This window comes from Polistes fuscatus, unplaced genomic scaffold (genome assembly GCF_010416935.1).
Source record: "Polistes fuscatus isolate 324 unplaced genomic scaffold, CU_Pfus_HIC Scaffold6, whole genome shotgun sequence".
Taxonomy (NCBI): domain Eukaryota; kingdom Metazoa; phylum Arthropoda; class Insecta; order Hymenoptera; family Vespidae; genus Polistes; species Polistes fuscatus.
In genome coordinates this window covers 9,487,118-9,499,737 of record NW_025113140.1, presented here as the reverse complement: position 1 = coordinate 9,499,737, position 12,620 = coordinate 9,487,118, and the positions used below count along the sequence as shown (strand labels likewise).

General features: G+C 29.7%; 1 protein-coding gene across 1 annotated transcript in view; it reads right to left on the bottom strand.

Moving 5' to 3' along the window:
- Positions 1 to 12,620, bottom strand: part of LOC122522866 — an 84,790-nt gene that overhangs the window by 68,203 nt on the left and 3,967 nt on the right. Inside the window, 1 exon segment of the mRNA XM_043644203.1 lies at positions 10,121 to 10,484. Within this exon segment, the coding sequence (XP_043500138.1) occupies positions 10,121 to 10,273 (153 nt within the window). The 5' untranslated portion in view covers positions 10,274 to 10,484.

The window sequence follows — 12,620 nt, the reverse complement described above, 5'->3', positions numbered from 1 at the left end:
AGTCGGATTATTTCTCAGAAATTTTTTTTTCTCCTAACTTTCATCCTTTAGTTTCGTACAAAAATTCAAAGACCAACCATGCGTGAATAGGTAGTACGTGGTATTACGTATATGTGACACATACGTTGCCCATGGATACGTGCATATATGTGTGTATATATATATATAAAATACTTATAAGATACACATAACAGTTTGCTGAAAATCACTGATCTGCAATGAAGCAGATAACGTTACTAACGTTCGCTATATCTGCAAATCCTTGTGCACAAGAAATTCCAATATAGAAAAGAATGGAAAAAAACTTATCGTTTGAAGGAAATAACACATTAAAATTTCTTCACACATACACACACACAACACCCACCCACAAACGATCAGATAATGAATTAAATAGAATAATAGTAAAATATCTGTTTCTATCTCCTTTAATACCTCAAATTGATTTCAAACAAAAGTAAAAAAAGAAACAAATAAAAGTTCGATGGTTATGTGAATAAAAAATTTAATAGTTTCTTCGATATAAAAAAAATTAGATTCGAAAATTTCGTAATAAATATTACAACCTAATAAGTAAGAACAAAACGCGATTGCAATCGTTAATAATTTTGTTTTCTCGATCAACGATTTTCCTTTATAATTTTCTGTTTCTTTTATTTTTTTTTCCTTTTATATAATATTTATTGAATTATTTGAAAATAAAGAATAATTTGTAATCGTTAGGTTGATTTTCATTGAACACGATGAAATCATCGATGCAATTTAGATTTACAAAATGCATTTTCCTTATTCTTGTAATAGAACCGTTACTAGATAGCTTTTATCGATAAAATCAAAGTATAACTACGCTTGTTCGTTTATAATCGCGTCGATTAAACGATAAATAGAATCCTCTTTTTTTCTCACACTCTCTCTCTTTTTCTTTTCATAACAAAATCACCTCTTTATAAAAACCTCTTTATAAAATACTTACAATTAACACGGTAGTTGGAGCTTACCGAACGAAAATTTCGAATAATTCATTTTCAAAGAAGCTAATAACCCGTAACACGAAATTAAAACGACTGAAAAATGAAATTATTCATTAGAAGGAATCAAACAAGAAAAAAAGAAACATTACAATATAATATAATCTATCTTTAAATAAAAGATATCAATTGTGTTCCCCCGCACCGAGCAATTGTTACGTAAAATTATGCACACTGTGAAAAAAAACGAACGAATTTTAATAATTATGAGAATAAAGGGGTCGAAGGTTAGGGGTGGGGTAAGATTCAAAAAAAGGTACAAATGAAAAGGAAAGAAGGTAAAAGGGTGAAAGGTGGGGGGTGGGAGTGGGGGGAAAACTAACTGACGTTAGATTAGAAGTGTCGAGGAAGAACCTGCGTGTCGTGGAATCGACAGCCATGGTAAGAAAGAAATAAAAAGAGAGGGGAAGAGAGATAGAGTAAGAGAGAGTAAGGGAAAGAGAGAGAGAGAGAGAGTATGCTGTAGTCAGGAGAGTAGTACGATTGGTAGGGGATATTGATCTTCTCTGGGAGTTGCCGTGTGCAGCGTCGCGGTGATCCGCTCCAACGACTTCACGATTCTTCTTTCGAGAACTATCAACGTTTACTATACCACCCGTTGTTGTTTTCCTTCATTTCTCTTACTTTCTCCCCTTTTTTCCCTATTTTTTCCTTTCCCCCTATCTGTTTCCCCTCTATCACTCGTTTTATTTTGACGAGTAACTTACTACGTGAAAGACAATTAGTCGTGTAATTAACACAGAAAAGTAAACTAACGATCAACGGTGCTTATTATTATTATATCAGATAGTTTTTACTTATTACTTATTCAATCGACATATTTGTCATTAATTAATCTACAATTTAAAGATTCTCTTCTTAGGAATGTGGTTTTTGTTTTTGTTTTTCTTTTTTTTTTTGAAATCATCCTTCTCTCGCTTTGTAATGCCAGTTATTTTTTGTTCTTTATTTAATTTTGTTGTTTTGTTTATTTTTATACGATTGTTTTCATTGCTTTAATAAAGTATTGTTGTTATATTTATTACGTACTTCGTTGGTAATTTTAATCGTACTTTATTTTTGTTTGTAATTTTGTAAATTTTTGAATTATTGTTAGTAAGACGATGTAATTCGATAAATTAAACTTTCTTAATTGTAAAATGAGATTTTGTTCTCTTTTAAATCAATCGTATTCGTCGATATTAATTCAAAATTTGTTAGATTTGATATCAATATTATCAAATTAATCGCACATTACGTTTTTATACATTTGAATTAATTATTATCGTCAATTTCATTGAACAATTTTTGTTTTATTCCTTCCTTCCTTCCTTCCTTTCTTTCTTTCGTTTGTTATTTTATTTTCCACGTTTCCACTTAGCACACATATCTATAACATAAACGTAAGGTTGAGCTATTTAACAAACGCTTAGAAAGTAAAGAGAGGAACGAGTTACGTCGCTGGAGACCAATAATCCAGCCAGTCAATATTTCCTCTACGTGAGAACGACACATCTCCCTAAGATGTATAATTCCCTGATGCATTTTCTAGGCTCGTTTATAGACCAATACATATGCTTTTCATCATATATGTGGACAGTCGTGACAATGATCGAACCGATTCCAAAGAAACGTGCTAGAACTTTTATATGTAATAATGTGCACGCATATTATGAACACTAACACCAACACTAATACCACCATCATCGTCACCACTACTACTACTACTACTACTACTACTACTACTAACAATTTACTAGCAACTACTATATCACCACTCATCGAGTTGGAACGAAACTTTCCAGGACTATCTGAGAACACCATATCGTATACCAATATAACCGAAGAAAAGAAATTTTCCAGAACTGTTCTTCTCTATACTCATATTAGAAAGGCACCCATATTAGAAAGAATTCTATCCTACTGAAATTACTTTGACCCTAATATACATTTTTTTCGATCGAAATATCAAAGGATATTTCAAATTGAAATAAACACTTTCAACGATGAAATCCTTTGTTTAAAACCGATCGTCTGTAAAACATAACAAAACAAAATATTGCATTATCCGAATCGTACGCATATCGCGAACCAGAGATATCGCATCATTACGATATAATAATAATATTCGTATAATATTTTCGATTTTTAATATCGTAGAAACCTTTTCTTTTTCTTCACCCCCTCCCTCCCCACCCCTTCAAGATTCGTTCGATATTTAAAAATGATTTACATTTCTTTAGTATTTATTTAAAAAAAAAAAAGTAAACTAGATTAATTATTATTACTGAGGAAAAGAAAAAAAAAGAAAGTGTGCACAAGCTTTGCTAAACTTTATTCGAAACTTTGATCGTGATTTTGTTTATAAGTAAAAAAAAAAAGAAGAATAAAACCATCCGATAAATAGTTGCCAAATTTCTTATCTAAAAACGAACAAAATATAAAGAAAAAGAAAAAAATAAATAAATAAAATTACAAACTTATCAATTTGTACGAAAAATTATTTCTTGTAGGTAACAACGTTGTACGTATATTTGTTAAATAATTATAGGATATTGCAGTGTTCATATTTGCATATATCAAACCATATTATATATATATATATATATATTCTACAACGTATATACCATATTGTAGTATCGTTAGATCTTCATAATAAATTCAGTTTCTGGAACAATGCCCTTTTCTAGCCAACGAAACTGACGCACAAGTTTTCCAGAAAATAGAAACTTTCCGTCATACCTCTCTCTCTCTCTCTCTCTCTCTCTCTCTACTTTTCAATAGAATCATCCTCCCATCCTCTCCTCTCCCTATACAAATCAGTAGGACTTGATTACTAACGTAATCCTAACGTAATCTTTATTACGACACTATGATTTGAAAAAGAAAAAAAAACAAACCCTTTCATCTTTCCTCGAATGTTGAAAAATTCGACATTACAAACATTCGTCATTACGGTTTTTTTTATTTACTTTCTTTTTTTTTTATTACATTCGATTTGATTTAGATATAGATAAAACAAAATGATCCCATAAACTCGTTACGAACTTTAATCACACGTTCAATATTGTCCAATAAAGTTCGATTTCCCATGAGAGAAACAGAAATCTCTCTTTCTCTCTCTCTCTATTTAAAATTTTTTTGATTTTATTATCTTTTTTTTATTATTAAATGTATCTTATATGAGATAAAGAAATATCGAAATTGGATTCGTTCGTAGGAAAGGAAAGCTTTTATTAATAAAAGATTAATATCTATCGTGAAAAATTTCACTTTAAAGAGAAAAAAAGAAAGAGAAAGAGAAAGAGAAAGAGAAAGAGAGAGAGAAAGAGAGAGAGAGAGAGAAATTTGTATACGCTTTCGTAGATTAGAAAACGAGATAGAAATATGTATAGTTGGATAGTTTAAACAAACGAAATTGAAGTATCTAAATACGGATAGATATTAACTAAAGATAGTTTGGAATGTTCCTATCTTGTTTATAACTTTCTAAACGTTACTATTAAAGTTGTTATAACATTTGCAAAATAATATTAAACTCTTGCACAAATGTGAACGAGAGAAGAAACATTAATGTCTCATGAAGCACTATAGATACCCCTACGCTTGGAATAGGATCTACTCTGCACAGATTCTGACAGAATGTTTGACATAGCAACCTAATCCATATACTATCTCTCTCTCTCTCTCTCTCTCTATCTCTATCTCTGACACAAACACACAGAGACACATACAAACGAATTATGTCACTTCCAGTTACGACTCCAAGAGAGAGTTTCTCTCTTCCGATAATCTATTTCGTATATATATATATATGTGTATGTGTGTGTTGTATTAAGAGGACGAAATTATAGGAGTATCCTTCAATTGAATTTCTACGAATAATTCTCGATAAAATTAATTATCGAATTAATTAAATGAAAATATTTATATCACGTTCGTATGTTACATATACATATATATATGTGTGTGTACCTTTGTTATGAGAAATATTGGATGTGATAAGAAGTAAGAACAAAAATTACTCGTTTATTTTTTTCATTAATTTATACGACACAAATATATGTACATATATATTTATATATTATTGATGGAAAACGATCAATTTGAAATATTATCTATATCAACCTTTTTTTACATCATTTTAAAACGCGAACTATAATACAACTTTGTTTTGTCTTCACGTATCTCGATTAAACAAACTTAAGGAAAAAAAGAAAATGAATATTTCCCCATGTTTAATATTTTTTTTTTTTATATACTCGAGAGTTTTGCTATAAATACATGTCGGCCATGAAAAATCTAACGCAATCGATAAATCATCCAACCTTGACACGCTATTTTTTGTTCTCCTTCTTCTTGTTTCCTTTCTGTTTTTCTTTTTTTCCTTTTTTTCTTTTTTATTTTTTTTTATTTTATCGTCACGTGCGAGGGAAAACTTTTATTTTATTTCATTTTTTTTTTGTTTCCTCAAAATGCAATTATAAGTTTCCGAGTACGTGAGGGTTGAATGCGAAAAGGAATGATCGAAATACGAAAACAACAACAGGAAAAAATAGATGTGTTATCGGATCAACGTTAAAAGAGTAACACGGATCAACATGACAAAAATGTCAATAAAAATAATTGACGAATAATTGGGGCTAAATTGTTACATCGTAAATTAAAAAGAAGTTATTAGATAACAAGAAACAAAAATAATACTTCCCGGGGTTTTACGATAATCGATTAGAAAAACTTGCTGTTCGATATTCAAAGAAGGGAAGAACACTTTTCAATAATAAACGTGACTATTCAAATGAATCAGCCACGAAGGATCCTTTTAATAACGACTTAATCCCGAAAATTATGCATTTAATCTTATTCTATCTCTTTTCCTCTGATTTAACATTATTATTATTATTACTATTATTATTATTATTATTATTATTATTATGCACTCATAATAATCTAAACTACAAAGATTTTTAATGAATGTAATTGGATACTTTTTAGCGTTCATTAATAAAAAACAAAATAGTCGTGATTGTATTTTTATAACAACGTTGTTGTTATTCTGTTTGAAATGAACTATTGAAATTTGCATTAATTAATGAAATTTATATATATTAATAATATAATAAATGAAAAAATATGTTTAATAAATATTTTATACATGTATGCATACATGTTACAGGATAAATTTACATCTAATATATTTAGATCAAGATTAATTATCATTGAATATATTATAAATTAAAATTTCTAATGTGACAACGTAAGAAAAAGGGGAAATTATAATAAAGAAAAAGCTACTCTCTCTCCTTCGTGAGAATGAATATCTTAATTAATGAAGGTGTCATATACGTCGTCTTCAACGTGGTAACATAGATGCCTAATTAAAGTAGTATCGATCATGTCATCCGAAGTATAATAACTTGTTCCAAAGGAACACTGTTCGTAGCAATCAAAAATAATTGAGGGTCACTAAACAGGTCATTTAATGGCCTTAGTTTCTATATGTTCATCTTTCAACACTTTTTTTCCTCGCAATATTTGAAGAACTTTTTGAACGGCATTTTATTATTTTAAAGGACCCTTTCAAGAAGTATTAAACGTTTTTTCTTTCTATTAAATGAAATTAAATTTATCTGCTATCAATGAAAATCGATTTCGAGAAGTGTGATGACAAAACTTGGGGAAATAAATATCATTGTTAGAATTTTATTATATAATTGGATGTTTCGTTAAATCGAAAAAAAAAGAAGAAAAAAAAATAATAAACAAATAATAATTGACGAATTTGACAAAGATATTTATCGTCAAATATTTCAGTGACAATTTTTTCTTAGATAAAACCGAACGTCGTTAAAATCGATCCTACGACAATTTCGTATAAGCCGATAATGTTTGTTTAACCGCGTGTCACGTGTTTGTCACTAATGGTAGCAGGGCAGAACCAATTTATTCGATATTTTTGAAATATTTAAACAATCATAAGTATAGGTATACCTTGAAGAAAGATATACAAGCAAGCAAGCAATCTTATTGTAAAGTTTATTTGGACGTCATGACTGAGTTTTAAAAGTATATCTTATCTTTCAGGTCAAAAATACAAATTTTTGAGTTTAGCAACAGGAATGATATGAAAGTTTTACCCCAATGGTAATGGATCGTATCATGAAACTTTCTTCCCTTTGTCGAGAATAGAATAGAAGAAGAAGAAGAAGAAGAAGAAAAAGAAAAAGAAAAAGAAAAAGAAGAATAGGACGAAGAAAGAAAGTTGGTAGAAAAGAGTTCTACAAAATTTTCAAACAAAACTTTTTTCCGAAATAACCAAGCATATTCCTCCTATGTTCATCATTTTTCTATTTCGAATGAGGAAACCATTGGTTTGACATACTAAATATATATCAACGTACGAAATTTGATCGATAGATCAACCTACACGGCGAATAGGTATATCCATTAATATCATTTCATGGAATGAAATTATAGATGCCATTACCTTAAAACATTTTCGGATTAAACGTTGATCGAGACACGTTAAGTGTCGCAATTAATCGAAATGTCCGATGTTGCGATATTTCGGATTTAATATTTTCCAATTCAATATTTTTTTAATAGATTACGAACCTTTATAAACATATAGATAAAATATTTATAAATCAGTACGCCATAGAAGCAATCGTAAATGTTTTCACTCTTAATTTTAAACAATTAATATTTATATGTAATATCGTAATGCAAAGTTTTACAATTGTTATATACATAAATATATTTTAAAATTAATACATTTTCAAACACACAAGCTTATATATATATATATATATATATATGTGTGTGTGTGTGATTGCAAAATGAAATATTTTATTGTTAGAGAAATATTATTTGTCATAAATGATAACAAAATTGATGATACACGAGTATTTGTATTTAATAAAAATATAATTAACCCGTTTCGCGCGTTAAAATATGCTTTTATGCGAATATCATTACCATATATTGTAAACTCGTTTCTATGCACGTATTGTAGCATGGTATGACCCCGTATATGGATCAATCGTTCATACGGGGTATTTGCATGGTTGATGGCTGGTATATGGGTCGCTAGTAACGAACGGATTAATATTTTTGCAAGTAGTACTTGCTTGGTTTTTATTTGCATTTTATATAATGTTTTTTAGACGATTCAATAATATATTTATGCTAGACCATTTTTATCTCATTTTAGTCAAATTATATTATTCTTACCATAAAAAATATTATTTTTATAATAGAATTTATGTCGATTTCAAAATCACGAATAATTCTAAATAATGTTTTTTCTTTTTCTTTCTTTTTTTTATAAAAATTCGGAAATATTGCATTATATAAGCAAATATCAATTGTTTAAAATATAATAATGATTGTACAAATACACTTCTGTAACTCACTATACACGTTTATATTGAATTGAAAAGTTTCTTAGTATTTTCGTTGCAAATAACTTTAAAATCGCGTAACATTGTTTATATTAGAGGGATCATGCCTTCTGGCATGTGTGTTTGAAAGCTGACATTTAATATAAATAAAAAGATTGAAAAAAAAAAATGAGAAAGTTTTTATATTCTTCGTTTATTCGGTCGAAAGTTATTGCGTCTTGGAAATGAGTAAAAATAAAGAAGAATTTTTCGATGCGTTTGAAAATTTTATTAGAAAAAAAAAAAAAAAGAAGACAGAAAAAACAAGAATATGAACATTCAGGTTGGCAAAAATTTTTTAATATTTCTAGACATGGTTTTTTTTATATCAAAGATACACTATGTTCTGGTCAAAAAAATTGAGCAAAATTAGAACATTATAACAGTCATGATATCGTAAAGTAAGGGAAACTAAACATCGATTGGAAAAACAGTTGGAAATAGTTTGAAAAAGATTACATTAAAAATATGAAAATAATTTGTTACACATTTTCGTCATTAAAATACGAAAAACAAACTTTAGACGCACACATGTATATTATACGTATAATATATTATATAAACGTGCCATGAATCTTATTAACAAATGAAATATATTTTAAATCGTCGAGTAAAGATCAAAAGATAAGAATATAATAATTCAAAAGGAAAAAACGAACCAACTATGATATTATATCCATTGAGATTTTTCATTCGAACGAAACAGATCAATATAAATATTATGTGTTATAATAAAAGGAAAAAAAAGAAAAAAGAGAAAAATAAGAAAAAGGAAAAATACGAATTAAACGTCGATGAAGAAATCATACCACATTCTCGTAATAATATTTATATAAAATAAAATACAATTATAAAAAGGATATTTATTAGTATATAAATAATACATCGATCGGGTCTGTTGCATATATCATCGAGCCATTCGAGAATAAATACAAGAAAAAGAAGAAAAAAAATATAGAGAAAGAGAAAAATTGTAACAATACGTGCTATTAAATCGTAACTATTGATATAACCATAAGAAATAAATAAATTATATTAATTCTTTTGTAATAATATAAAAAAAATCCAACTAATTTGTAAATAACGATGGGGAGGGGGGGAAAGAAGAGTGGGGGATGCGATAATAAAGAAAAAATGAAAGATTTCTAATTTATCAAAGCTTGCACCGTAATATTGATAGATTGACACAGAAAAAAAAAAAAAAAAAAAAAGAAAAAGGAAAATGAAAAACGTTAAACAAACTTTTTGGACACTTCGAAATTGGGCATTTTTGACACTTACGGGGAGCGATATACGAACCACTGGCTGTCTTTGTGACATTTTCTAAGATCGCGCGCACTCCTAATTGGTACATTCAGAGCTGCATCCATAGAAAAAAGAAAGAAACGTTTTGAATCAATTAAATTTAAACGTGTCGTCGTTTGAAACGTATTCTCTTTTCGATTATAACAATTGTATAATCGAGACAATTGCGAGATGAACGTGTCCAAGGGAATTGTGTGCGATCGAACACGTATTATTATGTTTTTTTATTTTTTTTATAAATATAATGATTTTAAATCGTTGCACATTTTTAATAGTTATATTCAATGAACGTTTTGCGAGAACGTAATATCGTAACAAAGTAGAAGAAGTAGAAGAAGAAGAAGAAATTTTGTAAAAGAAGCTTACCTTGAGGCCAGACAGGACCGCAGCGGGGTCCGAGGGGGTCCGGTTCGAGGATGCCTGATTTGTAGCACCGTAACTAAGTTGTTGTTGATAATTGCAAAGGATTTTTTTATGAGCACTGGCCTGAGCTCTGTAAGCCGACACTGATAACTTCATTTCTTTCTGTTCCTGATAAAGAGTCTCTTCCTTACGGCAACGCTCGTGTCAGGATAACTCATCATTCTTCGATTCACATTGTTTTATTTTTCCTTCCTTCCTTCCTTTCTTCCTTCCTTCCTTTCTTGATTTCTTTCTTTCTTTTTTTCTTTTATTTTTCCTTATCAAAAGGGTATGTAATCGTAACGATAGTAGGACGAGTGAAAATCACCTTTTTGCGTTTTTAAACGGAAAAATTCAACGAAAAAGTTTCTCAACGGAAGAAAATAAACGTCGATGTGCGAAGAAAAGGATGAATTGATGGATGGATAGGAAAAAAAGAAAAAGAGATAGAGGAAGATATATAGTTGAAATAAAAAAAAGAAAATGAGAAAGAAAAGAAAAGAAAAGAAAAATCGAAGTCTTGAGTCCTTGAAATATTCTTCTCTTTTCTCGAGTTATCTTTCTTCGTTCTTATACATATATGTATATATAGATATATGTGATACGTGCGTTACATATGTTTCTATATATACATACATACATATTATATATTACATATATAAATATATAAATATATATATGTACGTGTGAATCTTTTCGTCTCGTTCTCGCTTACTTTTTTATATCCTTCGTTGGTTGTTCACAAACAGAATGTAAAGGACTACTTGATATCATTTCATCTTAAACCCGTTCATCCACACCACTCTCTTGTTCCTTGATTTCCACGTTTTTTTAAGTTTCTCCAAGATTCCAAGATTTTCTTTTTTCTTATTATCAAACGCACGATAACACTTACACACACGCGCACACCCACACAATTCGCATAATTCTTCTTCTCTTGCGACGCGTGATTCCAATCTCTTGAATATCTTCTTTTAAAAAACCATATTATTCGTGAAATTCGCGAAATAAAATTTTGTCTACCGTATCGTTGTCTTTTAATTAAAACGACAGACGTTTTCGTTTCACACTTAACTTTCTTTCACGTCTGACGACTGATGATTTCATTGATATCCAAAAGAAAAAAAAGAAACAGAAAATATTTTTTGGAGCGTTCGTTAACCTCCTCCTCCTCCTCCTCCTCCTTCCTCCCTCCCAGCCCCCCTCCAAGAAGAAAAACGACGAATATCAATTAAACAATTGTTCGTCTTATTTTCTTTTGCTTTTCGAAGATTCTTTTTTTTTAATTTTTCATTTATTTTATATTTTTGTTTTTTTTTTTTTTTGAGGAATCGGAGGCACCTGTAATTTTTCGTTTACGTCTTTTAACAGAAGTTTATAATGTCACGAGAAATTCTAACGAATATAACATTATATTATATATTTTCTTGTTTTTTCAAGGAAGACATCTTCTCGAGGATTTTCGTGCCTCGTCGTCCCCTTCGCGTGCCTTTCGTTTCTTCTCTCGATTTCTTTCCATCACTCTTCTCTTATCACTCTGTCAGAATTGTTCCAATACACGTTTTACAATGATCAAAGACAATTTAAAAACACCTTTCTTGTTTTCTCTCTCTCGATGATTAATTAATAATACCTTTGAATTTGATTGAAATGTTCGATGTATAGATTGATCACTGATTCACACATAGTTTTATGATCAACAATTTTTCATTGAATTATAATACACTTATTATATTTTAATAATACATTCACTGAACTCTCGAATTTGATGTCCTTCTTCTCCTTCTTCTTCTCGTTCTTGCTTGGATATTTTTCAATTTATTAGGGGGCGAGAGAGGAATGAACGAGTGGGATGGGGGTTAGGTGGGGTAGGGTGGGGTGGGGGGGATGAGAGAAAAGAAGGAAAAAAGAAATCCTTTTCCCTCGTCCTATAGTCCGTAACCTCGAAATCTTCCTCGATGACTATCCATCCACTCGGGGAATAATTAAATTCTAGAACGACCACGAGTCGTGATATAATCGAAGACGAAGGTCAATTCTCTTGGAAAATCAAATATCTCGAATACCGAAAGATCACAAATATGGGAGCGAAAGAAAGGGAAGTTTTCCAGGACTTGCGCCCTAATAAAGAGATAGAAAACTTAAGTGCCAAATTCAATGGTGGTGTACTAAGACTTCCAATGAAAAAGAAAAGAAAAAAGAAGCAAGTAAAAGAAGAAAATAAAGGGAAGATAAAAAGATAGAAAAATGATAGAGAGAAACGGACAGAGAAAAAGGTTAGGAGGGGGGTTTGGAGGGGATGGTGTTATCGAGAAATAGCAAAAAGAAATTTCTTGCCGAGAGTATTGCGCCAAGTTGGAAACCAAACCCGAGCCAATATTAATGCGTGTCTCAAACTTTTGCGAAAGTATCTCTTTAAAGAAAAAAAAATTATTTCGTTGAAAATATATTCTTTTTCTTATTC